At 38.6% G+C, this 23835-nt stretch overlaps 1 protein-coding gene across 2 annotated transcripts in view; it reads right to left on the bottom strand.

The window, feature by feature from the left end:
- The window catches only part of LOC150083222 (charged multivesicular body protein 7), a 266289-nt gene extending 248242 nt beyond the window's left edge, over positions 1 to 18047 (bottom strand). For both annotated transcript variants that reach the window (XM_090377112.1, XM_090377114.1), the window contains exon 1: positions 17645 to 18047. In XM_090377112.1, coding sequence (XP_090233238.1) covers positions 17645 to 17901 — 257 coding nt within the window. In that variant the 5' untranslated portion in view covers positions 17902 to 18047. The remainder of the gene's footprint in view (positions 1 to 17644) is intronic.
- Positions 18048 to 23835: the final 5788 nt, after the last annotated feature.

The following is a 23835-nucleotide window of genomic DNA, read 5'->3' as shown; positions in this document are numbered from 1 at the left end:
TAGAATGTCTCATAATGGGGAATTTTTACTTTCCATATGTTGAATAGAATTTCTGGGTTGGTCACTCACACACTAGCTAGGCTTTTGTGGATTTCTTGCATGACTGTTTTCTACAGCAACATGTTAGAGAGGCAACAAGAGGAAGCAAGCAATACTCTTTATCTCGTTATCATCAGTGATTCTTCATGCATTAATAATATGCAGGTAAAAGACTCAATGGGTGGTGGCGATCACAGTGTACTAATGTGGAATTTAATTAAAGACAAACACTGTCAAGGGAAGGGCTTTTGCTTTCATAAGGGTGATTACAGAAGTCTCAGACAGTTTTATGCTACTGATAACTGATGATGTTACCAATAGCATATTCTAAATGAGAAGTAATCAAAGAAGCTAATAGGCTTTTCATACCAACGAAGAAATACTGTTCAGATGAACTAATGAGACACATGGCAGAGAAGAAAAGCGAATGGAATGCATACAAATTATCTGTTGATATCAGTTGATACAGAAGCCCATGGTAGATATAAATTAGTTTGTAATCAAGTCACAAAGGAGCAAGATAAGGCAAATTATGAGAAGACTTCTGGCAAAGAATGCAAAGAAAAAAAGCACAGACTTCTATGCTTATATTAATAGTAGAAGGTAGGAGTTAAATCATATTGGGCCACGATGGCTAAGGAAAACCTGTTCAGGTTGCGGACCAACTGAATAGATATTTTGCATCTATATTCACACAAGGAATTCTTTAGGGAAGGGGATGCCAGAAGTTTATCACACTCTAACAAGAGGTAAATGACTTTGTGATAACTGAAAGGAAAGTGAAAGAGAAACAGTTGAAGATGGACATAAAAAAGGCACCTGGAAAGGATGGAATCTATCCAATTATATTAATGGAGGCAGCAAAGGAGGTAGGTAAATCCTTAGCCATAATTATAAGAGCATCCTTGGATTCAGCGGAGATCTCTATGGACTGGAGATGTGCAAATGTATCCCCAATTTGTAAAGGGGAATCAAAAGGCAACAGAAGTGAGTAATAACTAGAGACCTGTTAGCTTAATTTTTGTTCCACAGAAAATAACGGAATTACTGGTTAAAGAAGTAATACAGGACCATATGGCTAGGCATGCAATTACTACATGCATTTGTTAAGGGGTGGTGGTGTATAATCAATCTGATAGGTTAATATGATGCAGAGACCAAGGAATTGGAAGCAACAAATAATTTTGACATGATATACTTGAATTTCAGGAAGGCTTTTGATACTGTTGCACATAAAAGACGACTGTAAAAACTGGAGCAATGTGGCATTAAGGGCAAATTATTGCTCTGGATAAAGGGAAGAAGACAGTAGTTATCAATGAGAACTGCTCTTCGGGGATTAATGTTATTAGTGGAGTTCCCCAGAGTGCAGTGCTGGGCCCATTACTGCTTTTAATATTTATCAATGATACTGATGAAGGTATATCAGGTTTAATGTCCATGTTTGCAGATGATACAAATGTTGCCAAGGGTGGTTTAATGACAGTCATTGTAGTGAGCTACTGCAACAATATCTAGGAAAATTGGGTCAGTGCACCGAGAAATGGCAGCTGAAGTTTAACACTGACAAATGCAATGCAAAGTATTGCATATGGATAGCAGTAACCCCAGAGTAACTTATCAACTGTGTGGTACTACAATCAGGGTAGTGGAGAATGAAAACAGATCTGATAGTAACGGTGTAGTCAGATATGAAATTCTCTGAGCATTGCAGACATGCTGCCAGGACAGTTCATAGGGTTTTGTCACTGATATACATAAACTTTGCTGCTAGCAGGGATAAGCAGGTGACTATTCCTTTGTACAAGGCCATGGTTAGGCTGCATCTTTAATATTGTATACAGTCTGGAGTCCTTTAAGAAGGATGCAGAACTAATGGAATGGGGTGGAGAGAAGGGATTTCAAATTGATGAAGGGAACAAAAGGGTGCTCATACCTATAAAGGCTTCGGTTCTGCAAATTGCAGTGTCTCGAGACTAGGCACCTGCGAGGAGATCTGACTGAGTTTAAACCCGTGGATGGACTGAAAAGGCTGAATGCGAATGGCATTCTTCCACTTGCTGAAACTACACATGAGAGAACATAAATTCAAGTTGAAGAAGGATGGTTGCAGGATAGATGTGCAGAAGTTTGTCTTCAGCCAGTGGGTGTTTGATTGTTGGAACAGGCTTCAATCTCTTGTTGTGGAAGTGAATGGGTTCATTTAATTCAAGGAAGAACTAGAAAATTTCTTGGAGGGTATGCGGATGGCTGAACTGTGTAGTTTTTTTTTTTTTTTTTTTACTTTTGCTATATAAGTTGCTTTCTTCCATTATTTGCCATTACTACTACTACTAAAATTGATTTGAATTCAGTTTTTCTTTCTTTTTTTTCCACCTTGCAGAATATTCTCTGACTTGGAATTGCTAGAAGGTATTATTAAAATGCCAAGAATGACTTGGTATAACTTATTTTATTTCATGCTTCCTTGTGCAAGTCTGTCTTTTTTTTTTTTTTTTCTTTTGCAAAATTGATTAGCTTTGATTTAGTTTAAAAAAACTTGTTCTCTGAATACCATTATTTGATGATAATTAATTCTTCTAAATGGAAAGCATTCAAGGAATTAATCTTGGAACCTACTAGGGTTTCATACCAACTAAGAAATATTGTTTAAGGTTTAAGCCTAAATGGATGTCAGATGAACTAATGAGACATGTGACAGAGAAGAAAAATGCATGGAATACATAAAAATTAACAGGTGACACAGAAGCTCATGGTAGATATAAGTTGGTCTGTAACCGAGTCACCAAGAAGGTTAGTCAGGCAAAGGCAGATTACATGAAATCTTTGGCAAAGGATGCAAAGAAAAACAGCAAACAGTTCTCTACTCATATAAACTCTAGAATACAAAGGGGATGATAAGATTGGTCCACTTGATATCGGCGGTTCAACTGTTGATGATCCTGCTCAAGTAGATGACAAACAATGAGTATTTTTCGTCTACATTTATATATGAGGAGTTATTCAGGGAGGGGAATGCGAGAGGTGTATTAAACTCTGGCAGTGAGCTAAATGATTAATAACTGAGAGCAAAGTATAGTAGAAATTGAAGATAAACATAAGAAAGGCAACTGGTAAATGGGATTTATCCAGTTATATTAAAGGAGGCAGCAAAGGAAGTAAGGAAACCCTTAGCCATTATTCTGAGAGCTTCCTTGGATGCATAGCAGGTACCCATGGACTTGAGATGTGCAAATGTGACCCAAATTCACAAAGAAGGATCAAAGGGTCACAAGTAATTACACACACACATTACTTTAACTTCTGTTCCAGGGAAATTAATGGAGGCACTGGTTAAAGAATCACTGCAGGATCATCTAAACAAGACTTCAGTTAGAGTTCGGGCACAGCATGCATTTGTTAAGGGGAAGTGTTATCTGACCAATTTGATTGGATACTATGAACTGGATACAAAAAATAATTTTGATATCATATATTTGGATCTTAAGAAAGCTTTTGATATGTTGCACATGGAAGACTACTGTACAGATTGGAGCAGTAGGGCAAACTGCTGCTATGGATAAAGGGATGGTTGAGTGGAAGAAGACAGAGTGGTAATCAATGGACACTACTCTTCATGGACTACTGTTATTAGTGGAGTCCCCCAGGGTTCAGAGTTGGGACCATTGTTGTTTTCTGCATTTATTATTGATACTGATGAGGACATATCAGGCTTAATGTCCAAATTTGCAGGCGATATAAAGGTTTGCACAGTTGTTAATGACTAAAGACAGTATTCTACTGCAACAGGATCTAGAAAAGTTGAGCAGATGGGCTGAGAGGTGGCAACTGAAGTTCATTCCTAAATGTAAAGTACTGCATATGGGTAGCAGTAACCCCAGAATAACGTATCAACTGGGTGGTACTACACTCAAGGTGGTAGAGAATGAAAAGGACCTGGGGGTAATTGTGCAGTCAGATATGTTTTCTGAGCAATGTGCAGACAGTCTGCAAGAGTAGCTCATGGTGTCTTGTCAATGATACAGTTATTTTTCTAGCAGGGATAAGGAGGTGATTATCCTTGTATACGGCAATGGTTAGGCCACACCTTGAATACTATATAAAAGGGCTGGAGGCCTCATTTTAGGATGGTTGTAGAGCTGCTGGAATGAGTAGAGAAGGGCAACAAGATTAGTGAACGGAACAAAGGGTTGCTCTTACGAAGAAAGGCTTAAGTTTTGCAATTACAGTGTCTGGAGACTAGGCACTTACAAGATGATCTTATTGAGGTGTAAAAGGCCTTGAATGGTTTGAGCAAGCTCAATGCTGATGGGATTCTTCCTCTTGCCCAGATCAATTGAATGAGGGGACATAAATTGAAACTGAGGAAAGACAGTTGTAGAATACAAGTGTGGAAATCTGCCTTTAGCCAGCAGGTGGTTGATTCCTGGAACAAACATCTGTCGTAGTAGAAGTTGACAGCCTAAATAAATTCCAAGGCAAAACTAGACAAATATTTGGAGCAAATGGATGGGTGAAATGGGAAGGGATTTTTTTTTTTTTTGGCTGATGCTCTATAAGCTTGCTTTCTTGCGTCATATGCTTCTACTAATGCTAATGAATTTCTTTTCCAAACACAATTATATTAAAGTTAAATTTAAATAATACTTAAGTTTCTGGATAACCCAGTCAGGCAATTTGCTATCTATGAATTCTGTCTGAAACTAGAAGACCTCTGAATGCCTTAAAGAAACATTCTTTGTTCTTAGAAGTCAATGACAAAGTTGTTAGCCACCAAACTTTCCCGCCTTTGTGATACGATAGTTATATACCGTACTAGATAGCGTTAGTTGAACTTCGTTAGCAGTTAAATTGTACGTTTAAATAAATACATATAACGACTTAGATTACAAACATAATATAATTAATTATATTTAACATAATTAATTATAATTAATTAATAAATTAATAGAATCATGACTCAGACCAGAGCAGCAAAGCAAAAGGCTCAAGCTAATGGAAGTGCTGTGGCTCAGAGCAGAACTGAGGGGGGCAGTTGTCCTCTGACTCACAGCCTTATAAAATGCACTGTTTGCTTGATGCTTGCAGAGCAATCGGGTACGGGACATGATACTGCCAAGGGGGATGTCTTTGTGTGTGCGTGATGCAAGGAGTGTATCGATATCAAGCAACAACTCGGCGTTCTTGTGGGCCTATATGAGAGCTTGAAGGACAGGGTGGATGCCCTCGAAGAAACTAAATTGAGGGGCCCATCAAGCTCTCAGCTGCCCACATCAACGCCAGAGCTTGCACTTGGGCATCGCGTGACACAGACAACCCGCAAGGCAGAATGCGCTGGTCCCGAAGGAACTAGTAGTTGTTGGTGACTCTATTGTCAGGGAAACGGGGAACATGCTTTGTAAAAAAGATAGGTGGAACAGGACCAGGGTATGTCTGCCAGGGGCAAAGGTTGATGACGTTGTAGAGCGAATATCATCTTTTAAGGGCACAAAAGGTGATATAGTTGTACACGTTGGCACTAATAATATTAAGAGTAGGAGACCGGCAGAATTACTTAACAAGTACAGGTCACTGTTGAACAAAAGCCGAGAATTAGGGTTGAATTTGAAAGTGTCTGCAATTCTGCCCAGACACGATAGGAGGGAGTATATGATGAGAGCCTTGTCGATCAATTCAGCCCTGGAAAGATTGTGCAAGGCTCAAGGGGTAGAATTTTTTTCAGCCTGGACTGTACTTGTTAACAGGAGAGATTCCTTCAACAGGGATGGGATACACTTAAATAGAAAGGGTGCAAGAATATTTGCTGATGCTATCGAGGCAGTGTTAGGTGGGTCGGAAAACTGCTAGCTTGGGGAGAGATAAAGACCAATATATTGACAGTAGCCACTGGCAGAGGTGAAAGAGATTCTTGCACTGCTTCTATTAGAATGAGCAGAAGCCTGGAAAACAAGATGCATGGTATTTCAGAGACTGCTGGGAGCCATTGCATTAGCATTAGCATTAGTAGAGGCATTTGATGCAAGAAAGCAAGCTTATGCAGCATCAGCCAAAAAAAAAAAAAAAAAAAACCCACTTCCACTTCACCCCTCTGTTCGTTCAAAATACCTGTCCAGCTGAGCCTTAAACTTATTTAGGCTATCAACCTCCACCACAAAGGATGGCAGTCTGTTCCACCAACCAACCACCCGCTGGCTAAAGGCAAATTTCCGCACATCTATCCTACATCTGTCTTTCCTCAATTTGAATTTATGCCCTCTCAGGTGATTTTTCTGAGCTAGAGGAAGAATCCCATCAGCATTGAGCATGCTTAAAACATTCAAGGCTTTATACACCTCTATCAGATCACCTCGCTGGTGCCTAGTCTCCAGACACTGTAATTTGCAAAACTTAAGCCTTTCTTCGTAAGAGCATCCCTTTGTTCCATTCACTAATCTTGTTGCCCTTCTCTGTACTCGTTCCAGCAGCTCTACATCTTTCTTGAAATGAGGCCTCCAGACCTGTATACAGTACTCTAGGTGTGGCCTGACCATTGCCTTATACAATGGAATAATTACCTCCTTATCCCTGCTAGAAAAATTTCTATATATCATTGACAATACACCATGTCAATGGTGTATTGTAATTTTAATTTTAATTGTAATTTTACAAGGGGATAATCACCTCCTTATCACTGCTAGAATGTACATCATTGACAAGACACCATGAGCTACTCTTGCAGACCATCTGCATTGCTCATAAAACTTCATATCTGCCTGCACAATTACCCCAGGTCCTTTTCATTCTCTAACACTATCAGTGTAGTACCACAGAGTTGATACGTTACTCTGGGGTTACTGCTACCCATATGTAGTACTTTACATTTATCGTTAAACTTCATTTGCCACCTCTCAGCCCATCTGCTCAACCTTTCCAGATCCTTAATGTCTTTCCGGACATTAAGCTTGATATATCATCATCAATATTGTTTATAAATACAGAAATCAACAATGGACCCAACACTGAACCCTAAGGGACTCCACTAACAACATTAGTCCACGATGAGCAGTGTCCACTGATTACCACTCTGTCTTCTCTAACTCAACCATCCATAACAGCAATTTGCCTCCAATGGCATACTGCTCCAATTTGTGCAGCAGTCTTCCATGTGCAACAGTATCAAAAGTCTTTCTAAGATCCAAATATATAATATCAAAGTTATTCCCTGAATCCAATTCTTTTGTGACTACATCATAGTATCCAATCAAATTGGTCAGACAAAACTTTCCCTTAACAAAACCATGCTGTGTCCGAGCTATAACTGAAGTCTTGTCTAAGATGATCCTGCAGTGCTTCTTTAACCAGAGCATCCATTAATTTATCTGGAACAGAAGTTAAACTAACAGGTCTATAATTACTTGTGTTGCCCTTTGATCCTCCTTTGTGAATTGGGGTCACATTTGCACATCTCCAGTCCATGGGTACCTGCCCTGAGTCCAAGGAAGCTCTCATAATTATGGCTAAGGGTTTGCTTACTTCCTTTGCTGCCTCCTTTAATATAACTGGATAGATCCCATCCACCCCGGGTGCCTTTTTTATGTTTATCTTCAACAATTTCTCCACCACTTTCCTCTCAGTTATTACAAAATTATCTAGCTTACTGCAAGAGTTTAATTCACCTCTGGCATTCCCCTTGCTGAATAACTCCTCATGTGTGAATGTAGATGCAAAATACTCATTTAGTTTGTTAGCCACCTGAGCAGGATCATCAACAGTTGAACCATCAATATTCAGTAGACCAATCTGATTCATCCCTTTCCTTTTAGAGTTTACATAGTCAAAGAACTCTTTGCTGTTTTTCTTTGCATCCTTTGCCAAAGATTTCTCATAATCTGTCTTTTCCTGCCTAATCTCCTTTGTGACTTGGTTACACACCCACATATCTATGATAGGATTCCATGTCACTCATTAATTTATATGTATCCCATGCATTTTTCTTCTCTGCCATATGTCTCATTAGTTCATCTGACATCCACTTAGGCCTAAACCTTGAACAATATTTCTTAGTTGGTATGTAAAGCTAATAGCTTCCAAGATAAATTCTTTGAATGCCTCCCATTTTGAATTTGCTGTTGGTAACATCATCAGTTGGTCCCACCGTATAGAATTTAAATACTTTCTCAGACCACCGTAGTCGCCATTACAAAAGCAAAAACCCTTCCCTTTACCCCAGATGGTAGTTACCTCTTTGAGTAAATCCCACTTCAGCACACTGTGATCACTGCCACCTAGTGGTTCATTTACCTGCAGATTCTTAATGCATGAAGAATCACTACAGATAATCAAATCAAGAGTATTACTCCCTCTAGTTGCCTCCTGAACATACTGATGTAGAAAACAATCATCCAATAAATCCACGAAAGCCTTGCTAGTGTGCGAGTGACCAACCCACAAATTCCAGTCAATATCCAGGATATTAAAATCCCTCATTATAAGACTCTCTGATTTACTGGCCCACTATTTCCCTGTACAGTTTCTTATTCTACTCATCAGAGTTATTAGGCCTATAACACACTCCCACTCTCAATTTTGATCTCCCAATGCTTATGTCAGACCAAACTGACTCGACACGGCACTGTCCAGCGATGTCGACTGGCTGCACTTCCTTAGATTTTATGTGTTTCTTAACTAATAGCATAACCCCTCCTCCCTTCCTATCCTGTCTATCTTTCCTGTACACATTGTACTTCCCAAATTCCAGTTCTGCAATCCTTACATCTATATGGCACCACGTCTCTGATATCCCAACAATATCTGCCTTTGATGTTTTAAGCAACACCTGAAATTCAATTCAAATTTTTCCAGTGCTAATGCTAATTCAGTAAACCAGCATTAGCACTGGAAAATGATGCAATGAGCAAGCTGATACAGCATCAGCCAAAAAAAAAACCACTCCATTTCACTTATCCATCCCCTTCAATAGTTTGCCTAGTCCTTCCTCGAATTTATTCAAGCTAACCACTTGCACAACAATAGATGTAATTTAGTTCCAGCAATCAACCACCCGCGGTCGGTAAAGGAAAATTTCTGCACATATTATGACCGTCCTTCGTCAATTTGAATTTATACCTCCCCGTGCTCAGTCTAAGTAAGAGGAAGAATCCCACTGGTATTCAGCTTGCTCAATCCATTCAAAGCTTTACAACCTCAATCAAGATCACCTCGTAGGTGCCTAGTCTCATTAATTGAAGCCTTTCTTAGTAAGAGCACTGTTCCTCTCACTAACCTTGTTATCCTTCTCTGTATTCATTCCAGCAGTTCCACATCCTTCCTAAAATGGGGCCTCCAGACATGCATGCAATACTCAAGATGTAGCCTGACCACTGCCTCATACAATGGGATAATCACTTCCTTATTCCTTCTAGCAAAATTCCTGTATATCATTGACAAAACCCCATGAGCTGTCCTGGCTGCCTGTTTGCACTGCTCAGAGAACCTCTTAACTCACTGCACAATTACCCCAAGGTCTTTTTTCATTCTCCACTATGTGTTTCTACATATAGTGGAGTTCACTACCCTGAGTGTAGTATCTCACAACTGGCATGTTACTGCAGGATTACTGCTACCCATATACAGCAATTTGCATTTGACATTGTTAAAACTTCAAATGCCATTTCTCAGCCCATCTGCCTAACTTTTCTAGATCCTGTTGCTATAGCATACCATCATTACTATCATTAAACACCCCACCAACCTGTATCATCTACAAACTTGGATATTAAACCTGATATGCCTTCATCAATATCATTGATAATAACAGAAAACAACAATGGGCCAAATAACAAACCGGGGAAGACTCCACTAATATCACTAGTCCATGCCATAGAGAGCAGTGCCCATTCATAACCACTCTGTCTTCTCCCACTCAATCATCACTTTATCCATAGCAGCAACTTACCCTTAATGCCACACTGCTTCAATTTGTACAGCAGTCTTTTATGTGCAACAGTATCAAAAACTTTCCTGAAATCCAAGTACATGATATCAAAATTATTTTTTGCCTCCAGTTCCTTTGTGACCACATCATAGTATCCAATAAAATGGTGTGTCAAAATATAACTGCAATCTTTTCTAGAGAGAGGGTACATAGGTCACAACATCAGTGGCAGTTAGGAAGGATGTAGAGTTGCTAGAACGAATACAGAGAAGGGCAACAGGATTCATGAGAGGAGCAAAGGGGTGCTTTTACCAAGAGAGGTTTAAGTTCTGCAAGTTGCAGCATCTGGAGACTAGGCACCTGTAAGGTGATCTGATTGAGGTGTATAAGGCCTTCAATGTTTTGAGCAAGCTCAATGCTGATGAGATACTTCCACTTGCTCAGATTAAGAAACTGAGGGGACACAGATTCAAATTGATGAAAGACAGTATTAGGATAGATGTGTAAAACTTTGCCTTTGGCCAGCAGGTAGTTGATTGTTGGAACAGACTTCCATCTATTGTTGTGGAAGTTAATAGCTTAAATAAATTTAAGGCTGAACTAGACAAACATTTGGTGTGACTGGATGGGTGAAATGGGAAGTTTTTTTTTTTTTTTTTGGCTGATGCTATTTGCTTCTTTTCTTGCATCATATACCTAAACTAATCATCATCATCAGCCATTTTCAATCCACTGCAGGATGAAGGCCTCTCCAGCAACTTTCCAGTTCCTTCTGTTTTGAGCACTGGCCATCCATTTACTACTCAAAAACTCATGAATTTCATCTATCCATCTCCGCCTTTGTCTTCCAGGTTTTCTTCTACCTCCTCTTGGGTACCATTCTGTTATTTTCTTAGTCCATCTGTCATCATGTCTTCGAGCTATGTGTCCTGCCCAAGACCATTTTAGTTCTTTAGTTTTGATAAGAATGTCCTTTACTTGAGTTTGCTGCCTAATCCACGTGTTTCTCTTCTTATCTAACAGTCTGATTCCCAATATAATTCGTTCCATTCTTCGCTGTGTAGTTCTTAGCTTCTCTTCCATTCTTTTGGTGAGCGCCCAAGTTTCACTTCCATAAGTCATGGTGGGGAGTATACATTGATTCATTATTTTACGTTTCAGACAAACTGGGATATTGCTCTTCAGTATGTGACTATATTTCCTGAATGCTATCCATCCAAAATTTATTCTTCTCTTGACTTCCAGCCATTTATCATTATTACAGCTAATAACTTGTCCCAGATAAGTATATGACTCCACCTTTTCAATTACTGCTCCTTCAATCATTATTTCCCTTTCCGTGGCATACTTGTTCATCATTACTTTTGTTTTAGCCATATTCATCTTTAGTCCAAAATCATTACTAACTGTGCATAACTGATTAAGATTTTCCTCTAATTCGTTGGGATCGTGGCTTATGACCACAATGTCATCTGCAAATCGTAAATGGTTTAGGTACTCTCCGTTCACATTGACCCCTTTCTGCAACCAGTCTAATCTTCTGAAAGCTTCCTCAAGGGCAGCAGTAAACAGCTTCGGAGATATTGTGTCTCCTTGTCAAACTCCTTTCTCGATTTTAAATTTGCTACTGTCTTTGTCTAGTCTAATAAAGGATGTAGCACTCTCATATATTTTCTTCAAAATCATAATATATGGAGTATCTATGCCTTGTCTTTCCAGTGCCCGAAACATTGCTTTATGCTGTATGGAGTCAAATGCCTTTTCATAATCCACAAATGCCAGGCATAATGGTGTTTTATATTCATTTGCTTTCTCCATTAGCTGTGATATTACTTGAAGGTGATCCATAGTTGAGAATCCTGTCCTAAAGCCAGCTTGCTCTTCGGTTGATTCTCATCAAGTATTCTTTCTAATCTGTTAGTAATGACCCTTGTGAACAACTTGTGGATGTGGGATAACAAGCTAATTGGTCTATAATTTGCAATTTCTGATTTATCTCCTTTCTTATGCAGCAAAACTATGATTGCATTATTCCACTGCATAGGCATCACACCTTTTCTAATGCACTTTGTGAAGAGCCTTGCCAGTTTTTGTGTTATGTCTCTTCCTCCCAATTTTAACAACTCTACAGTAACTTCATCTTCCCCCGGGGCTTTCCGATTCTTCATTTTCTTCAATGCATGTTCTACCTCATCAGGAAGAATATCGGGTATGTTGTATGTGTTGCTACTTTGCAATCCATCTTCCCCACTGCTGGTATCATTCCCTCACTCCTTATATAATTCTCTATAGTAGTCTTCTGCTATTTGAATTATGCCTTCTCTGCTGTTTATAAGTACACCGTCACTATTCTTCAGTTTCAGTATCATTTGTCTTTTTGTGTTCCTGCTCATGGCTGCTGATTTAAATCCTTTGTTTTCCCTTAATGCTTGTTCTACTTTTCTTGTGTTAAATCTTCTTATGTCCTCTCTGAGTCTCTTTCTAATGGCTTTGCATAACTCAGTATACTCAATTTTCTCCCTGTCAGTGTTTTTCTTGCTCTTCATTTGTCGTCTTTGGTTCATCATGACAAGTGTTTCTTGACTAATTTTTTCTTCTTTGGATTTCTGTTTCCCTATAGGTTTCTTGGGCTTTATCACTTTCAAAAAGTTGTAATATTCCTCGTCGATATCTTGGTCCTCAGCAGTCTGCAGAAGCTCATACTTGTTCTTAAGTTCCAGTACATACTGCTTTTTCTCCTCTTCTGTTATCTCAAAGACCTTTGTATTATTTACTCGAGTCAGTTTTTTCCTTTCCTTTCCTACATCTATATCAAGTGTACATCTTACCATTCTGTGATCACTTCCAACATTTACCTTATTCAGGACGGTAACATCAGTCACAATATATCTTCTGTTAGTGAGGATGAAGTCGATTTCATTAGTTGTTAATCCATTTGGACTCTTCCATGTCCACTTTCTGTTCACCCTTTTCTTGAAAAAAGTGTTCATTACTGACATTCCTTGAGATTCTGCAAATACCACAAGTCTTTCACCTCTTTTATTTCTTTCACCAATTCCAAAATTTCCTATAGTTCCTCTTTCTGCGCTGTTTTGCCTTTTTCCAACCTTAGCATTGAAGTACCCCATAATAATAGTGTAATGGGTTTTCTGCTCATCTAGAAAATCAATTTCAGTGTACATTTCTTCAACCTCTTCATCATCATGGCTCGATGTTGGTGCATAAATCATTATAATCTTTAGCTTGTACCTCTTAGAAATCTTGAGTATTAGTCTTGACACCCTTGGTGATGTACTTTTGAATTCCAAAATGTTGTTTTTAAAATCTTTATAATGCTAAGCTATAACTTTTAAGGGGCTGCTCTACTGAGTAAATTTTAGGTTTAATAGCATTTCCTCATCAAACAATGCATATAACATGCTACATAAAAAGTAATACATGTGTTTTTATTAATTGTTAAAAAAAACAACAGTTATTTTTGACATTGGTAATAATACCAATTTTATTTTGTAATAACTGAGAGCAAAGTAAAGGAGAAATTATTGAAATTGAACATTTGAACCCAAGCAAGTAAAATTAACTAATGTTATCATACAATGAACTGGATGGTAAAAGGAAATGGCTTAAATGTTTACATCAGTTCATCTTTTAAACCCATTAGTTTGTAATAGGTGCTAATAAGAGGAAATAATTTTTGCCTATAAACATGGAAATCAAGTAATCAACAAGACGAATTCATCATTGTGCATTATGGGTAAAATAATCTACAAAATAATTGCAAAATTCAATGCATTCAAAAATGGAATGCCAAATAAATGTATCATCCATTTTAATACAACTGATCCAAATTTTTATATTCACAGATTAAACCTGATTCCGGATCCCTTATTCCTATATTAATTAAGACAGCATCCAATCATACCAGTTTCATGTCATTGGAAAATCCCATGAATTGCCTTCTCAAAACCAACAACTACAGTAATTCATTGAAACAGGAACATTATACATTATTCATCTCATAAATATAAAATACAGAAAATGACACAAAGCTATTGTGTATAAAGATTAGTTGCCTTACTGAAAATGTTAGAGTTAATTTTATCAATACAAATACGCAAATAGTTTGGCAATGTTTTGAGAAGTTACTGTTCCTCATCATCATCAGGCCTAGTAAAATGGCGCTTCAATTTACATGGAATGGAAAGCTACTGGAACTCAACCTTTGCATTTTTCTTAAGAAAACACTGACTTTTTTGAAACATCCCCAATTCACAAAGGGGGATCGAAGGGTAACATGAGTAATTACAGACCATTTAGTTTAACTTCTGTTCCGGGTAAAATAATGGAGTCACTGGTTAAAGATGCATTGCAGGATCATCTAGACAAGACTGCAGCAATAATTCAGACACAGCATGGGTTGGTTAAGGGAAAGTCTTGTCTGACAAATCTGATTGGTTATTATGATGTGGTTACAAAGGAACTGGATGCAAAAAATAATTTTGATATAATATACTTGAATTTCAGGAAAGCTTTTGACACTGTTGCGCATGAAAGACTACTGTACAAATTACAGAAGAATGGTATTAAGGGTAAGTTGCTACAATAGATAAAAGGATGGTTGAATCGGAGAAGACAGAGGATGGTAATCAATGTGTGCTGCTCTTCGTGGACTAATGTTATTAGTGGAGTCCTGCAGGATTTGGTGTTAGGCCCATTGTTGTTTTGTATGTTTATCAATGATATTGATGAAGGTATATCAGGTTTAATGTCCAAGTTTGCAGATGATACAAAGGTTTGCAGGGTTGTTAATGACGGTAAAGATAGTATGCTACTCCGACTGGATCTAGATAAGTTGAGCAAATGGGCTGAGAAGTGGCAACTGAAGCTTAACTGACAAATGCAAAGCACTGCATATGGGTAGAAGTAACCCCAGAGAAACGTACCAACTGTGTGGTACTAAACTTAAGGTGGTAGAAAATGAAAAAGACCTGGGAGTATTGTGCAGTCCGATATGAAGTTTTCTGAGCAATGCAGACAGGCTGCCAGGGCAGGTCATGGGGTTTTGTCAATGATATATAGGAATTTTGCTAGCAGGGAAAAGGAGGTGATTGTCCAGCTGTATAAGGCAATGGTCAGGCCATGCCTTGATTCTGCGTACAGGTCTGGAGGCCTCATTTTAGGAAGGATGTAGATTTGCTTGAGCATGTACAGAGAAGGGCAACAAGATTGGTGAGAGGAATGAAGGGATCCTCTTACCAAGAGAGAGGCTTAAGTTCTGCAAATTGCAGCGGCTGGAGACTAGGCTCCTGCGATGTGATCTGATTGGGGTGTATAAGGCCTTGAATGAGTTGAGCACGCTGAATTCTGATGAGATTCTTCCACTTGTTCAGATTACGAACTTAAAGGAGCATAAATTCAAATTGAGGAAAGACATATGTAGAATAGATGTGCGGAAATTTGCCTTTAGCCAGCGGGTGGTGTTAATTGCTGGAACAAACTTCCATCTGTCATTGTGGAAGTTAATAAGTTAAATAAATTTGAGGAGGAACTGGACAAACATTTAAAGGGACTTGTTTTGTAAATTTTTTTTTTTTTTTGGCTGATGCTGCATAAGCTCATACACTTGCTTTCTTGAATCACATGCTACTACTACATCACAACTGTTTAAATATTTGCATTGATTAGTTTTGATTAACTCTGTAACATTTCAATAAAATAGTTTAATCTTGACACTGTGGTAGCTTTACTTAACCTTATACATACTTTACATCCAAAACATATTGTGGTAATAATACTAAACTAATGATACCCTGTTTGATTAAGATATTAATTTCTTTTGAGTATATTCCTTCTTTTTTTTTTTTTTAAGTAACAAACAAAATGCTAATGGAATGTAATGTCCTCTTAGCAGAATGTGTAACACAAATAGTTGACAAAAGTATTTTTACAATAACAAACCATTCCATATGAATAAGCATTAGGAGTTTTTCATAAAAATTTCCTTTCAGCATCAAAAAATATCACACAATATAAGGTGTGATCAGAGAATTAGGGGCCTGAACAAATATTTGTAAAATGAAGCTTACCAGCTATTTTGATGGAACTCTTTTAAAGATGCTCCTTGACATTGTATACACTGATCCCATTATTTCTGTAACTTCTAGAAACATTCATGATAGATAGGCTACTTTTTAAACTGCTAATAGTTCTATGAAACATTTTGGATAATTTCCTCAGCCGTCAAATATGTGAACTTTCAAATGGGTTGGGGGGGGGACTTACCTTAGGAAATAAAAAAAAAAAAACCCAAGGCACTAAATCCAGTGACTGTGGCAGATAAGGAACCACAATGATTAGTATTAGCAATATGATGCAAGACACATATGGCACCTACCAATAAAAATTTCATTTGCTCATTCCCTCCAATAATTTGTCCAAAACAACTTAACATAACCTAACCTTAAATTTATTCCAACTACCCACCTCCAACAATACTAGGTGCAAAGTTGATTACTCTTTGGCTGAATGCAAATTTCTGCACATCTATTCTCCAGCCATTCTTTTCCAATTTAAATTTATGCTCCCTTGTGTTTCATCTCAGAATGAGAAAAGGTTCTATCAGCATTTAGTTTACTGTTTATAAGGTGGACTACACATTATACACTTCAATTAGTGTTACCCCACAAATGCCTGGTTTCTAGGATCTGCACTTCACAGAACCCTAGTCTTTCTTAGGAAGAATATCCTTTTGTGCTCCCAACTTAGCCTTTCACATGTCTCTGGTCCCTTTCCAACAGACCTACATCCATCCTAAAATTAAGTTTCCAAACTTGTAAATAGTGCTTCACAAGAAATTCTTGAACGTGCCAGAACACTGTACAGGTGCATTGTTCTCATGATGCAAGAGTCAATTCCCCAAAGCCCACTTTTCTGGCAAAGATTAGAGAACAAGTTCAAGCTTAGTCTAGGACACAAAAGGTACTCCTACGAAGAAAGAGGGCACCTCCATTGCCAGGTGGGAAGGGACAGCAGTGCGTAGCACACGCTTTTTGATTAGACCGGGGTTCGAGCCCGTCACCACCAAATACGGAGGATGCTGAAAGGTCAGGGAATGACCACCGCATATTCCTGGAGCAATATGGCCTTAGTTGCTAATGCTCCTATAAACCAAATAACAACAACAACAACAACCAAGAAAGACTTCAGTTCTGCAAAATGCAGTGCATGGAAACTAGACACAAGCGAGGATACCACTTTGAAGTGTTTAAGACTTTGAATGGGTTAAGTACAGTAAATACTTATGGCATTCTTATTCTTTTTCAGACAACACACACATATGAGGGGACATAAAGCTGAAAGGGGAAAGTTGAAGGATAGACATATTAAAACTTGTTTTTGGCCAGCAAGTAACTGACTAGTGGGACAAACTATCATCTGGTGATGTGGAAATGAATTGTTTGAATAAGTTTAGCAAAGAACTTGAAATTAGTGGAGGAGAACAGACAGATGAGGTAGATAGTTATTTCTTTTTTTCTTTTTTTTTTCTTTTTGGCTGGTGCTATAAGTTTGCTTCTAGCATCATTTACCACTAATAATGCTAAGTCAGGGACTAATATACTACCAAACATATGATTTTTATCAATTTTAAAATACCCAAAAAAAAATATTTCGAGAATAATGCTAAATGTATACCTTTGCATTTGTTCTAGTACTGTGTCAAGGCACTTCGGAATTTGTCCCTTTCTCTTAAACGCTTGTTGCAGTTCAGAAGAAGTAAATATTAAAGTTCTAGTTTCTGAGCAGAACTTCAGTATACAAGCTTTCCAAAAATTCATTTTGTCAGCCCATCCTTGCGGATTTGCTGACTGGGCCCGAAAATTCATAAATAAAGAATTCATGCGTGTGTCATTTCTCCAGCATTCTGGAACATAACTAGCCTCCTCAACCATTATTTACCAATTTCTCTGTTGAACTACACAGAAAATGCCAAACTTCAATTAAGTATAGTACTACAAATACTCCGCTAGATCAACACATCAAACTGAAAAAAAGGGGGAAAAAAATACAATACTAAACGAAAATTAGCACTCAAAACATATGCAAATAACTCAATACGTGCATCACATTTCAACAACTCTGCATATCGACTATATAACTTTTGGGTGCGATATCAGTGCCACAACCAGGTGTCGCCGTTTCCGAATTCACGATGTAAGATGACATTAGGACTACTACAGCTACAAACTTAATTACTAATCTGTGACATTTCGAATTGTGCACATCGAGAAAATGTGAAAATGTCCAACTAAGACTATGACACGTCAGTATAAAAGTAAAAAAGTAAAGTGCAGCCATTATCAACCCACTGCAGGATGGAAGCCTCCTCAACAATTCATGTTGAGGGAAATGGACCATAATCTGCCACGCTGGTCCAGTGCGGGTTGGCAGATCGACCGTATTCAGCAGTCAGGGGCTTGAACCCCGGTCTACTCAAAGAGCGTGTGCTACTGCACTCCCGCTCTTGCCCACTCGGCTACGGAGGCCGTCACGTCAGTATACTGGTCTCTAAATTGCGTGTGTTCTCTGGTCGACATGGAGAAACATTAAAACATGAGTACAAAGATGTAAGAATTAAAATTCTTCTTCTCATCCGCAACAAAGGAGTACTGATAGAAACTGCATTCCAAAAAGATCTTGAAAGGATTGCTTCTTCATCTTCCTTCTCTAATATAGGAATCTCTATCGATAAACCCAAACTTTCAAATCCAACTCTGCTCATTTAGGAGGTTCCAAAAGAAACAATCAAAGAAGATACAGTGAGTGACCTTTTCTACAAGAATCTCAGACTATAACTTTTCTCAAGAAGTTGCACAGGAAACATCTTTCCGTTTTAATACAGCTTAAAGTCAACTGTGAATTAGGTAATTGGCTTCTCTCCGAGAATTCTTAAGCGCTTGCAGAGTAATGATAGAATATACTTAGGGCATAATGTACACAAATATCGGAGGTTCACTGTTATAACAAAATGCTTGAAATGCTTGGGGTACGGACACTCTTCTCATCACTGCTCCCATAACTCAACATCCTGCTGCCACTATGCCAATGGTGGACACATTTTTGCCGATTGCCCCGCCCAAAGCTGAACGGCCCAAATGCATCAACTGCAAAAGAACAAAGAGAGATCACAACCATTCTGTCAGGCACCATCAATGCCCTGAACACTTACGCGCTCTTGAGATAGCTCGTACGAAACTAATAAATGAATAATACGACAATTTATAACCTTACGGATATAAACAGTAATAAATCCAATAGAAATACTACAAATAAATGCACACAGATCTCGATGAATTAATAATTGTCAGTGAAGAACACCATCTGGACTTAATATGCATACAGGAGCTCTATTTCTCAAGACAGTCATATTAGCATTAGCATTAGTAGAGGCATATGATGCAAGAAAGCAAGCTTATGCAGCATCAGCCAAAAAAAAAAAAAAAAAAACACTTCCATTTCACCCCTCCGTTCGTTCCAAATACCTGTCCAGCTGAGCCTTAAATTTATTTAGGCTATCAACTTCCACAACAAGGGGTGGAAGTCTGTTCCACCAACCAAGTACCCGCTGGCTAAAGGCAAATTTCCGCACATCTATCCTACATCTGTCTTTCCTCAATCTAAATTTATGCCCTCTCAGATGATTATTTTGAGCAAGAGGAAGAATCCAATCGGCATTGAGAATGCTCAAACCATTCAAGGCGTTATACACCTCTATCAGATCACCTCGCAGTGCTTAGTCTCCAGACACTGTAATTTGCAAAACTTCAGCCTTACTTCGTAAGAGCAAACCTTTGTTCCATTCACTAATCTTGTTGCCCTTCTCTGCACTCGTTCCAGCAGCCCTACATCCTTCTTGAAATGAGGCCTCCAGACCTGTATACAGTACTCAAGGTGTGGCCTGACCATTGCCTTATACAAGGGAATAATCACCTCCTTAGCCCTGCTAAAAAAATTCCTGTATATCATTGACAAGACACCATGAGCTATTCTTGCAGTCCGTCTGCACTGCTCAGAGAACTTTATATCTGCCTGCACAATTATCCTGACCTCTTGCCCTTCTTTCGAGGCGGGATTTTACTAGTACCTGGGTTTCGGCTCCCTAGGTACGGGAACGTAGCATCCACTAGTCTTGCACTTAACCAGTGGACTTTGAATGTTTTTATTTTGTTTATTTACTTATTATTATTTATTTTATTACTTTATTTCTCTGTGAATTATCTTAAACTTGTTTTGGGTATTCACTACGAGTACTCGAGGTCCGCCACATTACATGCGTAGTTGTGGCCCACCTCCCCGTGGTGTAGACGGACATTGGGCTGGCTTTCCAGGTGATCGCCTGCCTGGTGACAAAGAGGCCAGAAACAACTAAACAACACAGCAACAACACACACACACTGCACAAACATAATATTACACACATTTCTGGCCTTCTACAGTGCTGTGTAATCATCACAGTGAACAAAGGCGGAGTTGAACTGACGTTGTCTACATGGGGAAAAATATCGAGTTTGAGTTTCCGGACGTAAAAAAAAAAAAAAAAACTCCCGTCTTCAAGACCGACTAATTTAGCCACGTCGCGAGAAACACCCAGTAAAACTTCTCGGGATTCAAAAGTAATTATCCAGACGTCTACAAGAGGTGATAAATCCCACAGAGTAGGATATTACTTCTTCTGCTTCTTAGGATTTATTCGTTATTACAACAGTTCTCCTCAACCTAACATCAAAAAGTCATTCCTTTAGTCTTGTTTTCCATTTTCTTCTCTCTTCCCAATCTCTGTTCACCAGTCCTTTTCTATTCATGCCTGCTCTCACACTCTGTATCCACGTCCTTCTTGGTCTTCCTCTCTTTTTCGTTCTCCATGGCATCAATTCTAGTGCTCCTCTGGGCAATCTGTCGTTCCCCGTTCTCTTCACATGGTGAAACCACTCCAATCTTTTCTCATTTATTTTATTAATGATGGTTTTTTGGATATTCATTGTATTCCTTATCACGTCATTTCTAACTTTTGTAGTCCTAGACTTTGAAAATTTGAACACCTGAAAATTTGGATATTCAAATTTGAACTCGCTTGGTTCAAAAATTCGAAACTCTTTTATAATGTCTGAAATTGAAATTCCTTCAGTAAATTCAGTAGAATCTGTACTAATGCTCAGCCTATGCTTCATATTATTAATAATAATGTTTAGAAATTGATTTCTATGAATTAAGGTTACTTTGTTATTGTCCGTTAATGTTACTGAAAATAATTGCATATTTTCGATAGCATCTGAGGCTTCTAACAACCTTTTTTTCCTTTTTGAAGATCTTTTAAAAATTCCAAGTAACGAATTGTACGACAAATCAATTTGTCTGCATATATTATTGTCGTATCTCTTTTTTACAATGACTCTGAAAGAATTCATAGCTCATTACATCACGGGTAAACTGTTTGGATGAAATTCGTTTATATAATCCGCTGAACATGGATTATTCAGTTTTGTTTCGGTTGTTATATTTACTGGCATTTTCAAAATGATGGCATAAAGATGCAAAATTTTGCCAAACAGCTGATACGGTCCTAAAGGAGCTGGCCACCCTTACATTAAATACCTGTCCAATCCTTTTAATTTCTTCGTCGATGCTGGTAGCGCATGCTTCTATTTCTCTCTGGTTTTTTTGGAGATTGACTGTACAAAGTGTACAGCTTTTCCATAAATATTTGAAAATGGTTAATTCCATGAACTTCTGATATTGCATCTCCAACTGATAACTCAAGCCGATGGTTTAAACAATGCCATATGATCAAATTTGGATATTTTTCTAATAAAATTTTGGATTTTCTGGAGAAAATCCAGAAAATGTATATTTAATCCTGTAAAAATTAATTCTTACCTTGGAATAAACAGTAATAAATTAATCTAAATAGTAGAGATCGGTCATAAACTCACACTTACGTAAAAAAAATTCTGTACGTCGTTCTCCAGAAGACTATATGATCACGCCACATGAACTGTACAGTGACTAATCAGACTTCAGACTCACGGTTCATAGAACAATCGGTTCTAGCGTTCAGCTCATGGAGAATCAAAATGTAGCGTTCGCACGCATCACAATATATCTCATTCGTTGGATCTCTTTATCTAACACATCGTACTTTAGTAAGAAACGTTAAAGTTTCATTGCGAAATTTATATTTTTGTTTTTAAATTAATTTTTAAAGATTACTACTAATATATATTATTACTATTATTATTTTCGGTGCACGGAAGCCTCAGGCTTATGCTGCACCAGCCAAAACAAAAAAAAAAATTTCCGAGTTACCACGAAAGAGAGAGAGAGAGAGAGAGAGAGAGAGAGAGAGAGAGAGAGAGAGAGAGAGAGAGAGAGAGAGAGAGAGAAATAGAAAGCAATCACCAAGAATTTTTTAGTAGCAATGGGTAAAATAAATATTATTTCCCCCTCCCCTTTGATTATGCCATTGTTTCATAACATTAGGTGTATAAATTTAACGATTTTCTATTATGACATTTAGAAAATAGTACCGGAACATGGTTCCGGCCCGAATACACCACTGACCCTGCCATGTTGTACTTTTACCGGGACAGAAACGGGATCTTCCAAGGAGATAATGCGCTGTGTTATCAGGCCCACACTGTGCACAAGTGGTTTAAGGGACACAGTGAAGACGCAGCGTGATTGGCCTCCAAATTCACCTGACCTCAATCCAATTGAACATTTGTGGGATGTTTTGAAACAGGAAGTGAAGCACAGATCCCTACCGACATCCAATGGAGTAAATGCCTAGGTAAATAGCGGCTGTTATTCGTGCAAACGGTGGCCCAACACAGTATTAGGTAAGTAGTCGTAATTCAGTGATCACTCAGTGTGTGTGTGTGTGTGTGTGTGTGTGTGTGTGTGTATTATATAGTAGCAGAAGCTACATAATTGCTTCTATCATTATGCAACTGACGTGTTATGAGGTAATGCATTATATATTCATGTGTCACATAGAGTAGTTAGGAACAGAAAGGAAAGGTTGTTTTTGTGTGCGTGTGTATATACATTGAGTGATCACTGAATTATAAACACCCCTATGAAAAGTGAATGCCACCCGTTGACCACGTGAGGTTTGAGAGTGCGGAGTTAGTCGACGTCCGTAGCATAGATAAGGTGTCAGTAGTTCAGTAGGTAGTAAAATTCCGAGAATCATGGGTAATAGTAAGGATTTATAGGACTTTGATAAAGGACAGATTGTGGGTGCTCGACAAGCTGGTGCCTCGATTTCCTAAATGGCTAAACTGGTGGGGCGTTCGAGAGACGCTGTAGTTAAAGTGTACCAGGACTGGCGTCAAAATGGTCAAACGACGACCGGGTGGAAAAACTGTAATGGTCAGGGAAAGGTTGATGTTACAGGTGAACGCCGGGTCCGACGAGTCGTAAAACGCAGAGTTGACTACCTAAAAAAAACATGGGCCAACCCGGAACAATATCTGGCATGACCATGAGTCGCACGTATGGGCTATACCAGCGGACGACCCCTACGGCATCCTTTCCTAACCAAGGTTCATCGGCGTACCAGACTCGCCTGGTGCAAAGAGCATGCAAGTTGGACGTTAGAAGACTGGACGAAGGTGTGGTGGTTGGATGTGTACGCATTTGGCGTCAACAGCATGAGACTCTTTATCCATCATGCATGGTATCAAAAGTGCAGGCCGGTCGAGGAAGTTGTATGGTGTGGGACATGTTTCACTGACAGGAACTTGGATCCCTGGTGCATGTGGAATAACGTATCACTGGTCTCTGCTATCGACAACTAATTGCTGACTGTGTACACCCCGCTTTTA

Source organism: Mastigoproctus giganteus, chromosome 7 (genome assembly GCF_048544385.1).
Source record: "Mastigoproctus giganteus isolate SK-2022 chromosome 7, ASM4854438v1, whole genome shotgun sequence".
NCBI lineage: Eukaryota > Metazoa > Arthropoda > Arachnida > Uropygi > Thelyphonidae > Mastigoproctus > Mastigoproctus giganteus.
The sequence above is the reverse complement of the archived record's forward strand: the minus strand, read 5'-3'. Positions and strand labels throughout refer to the sequence as shown.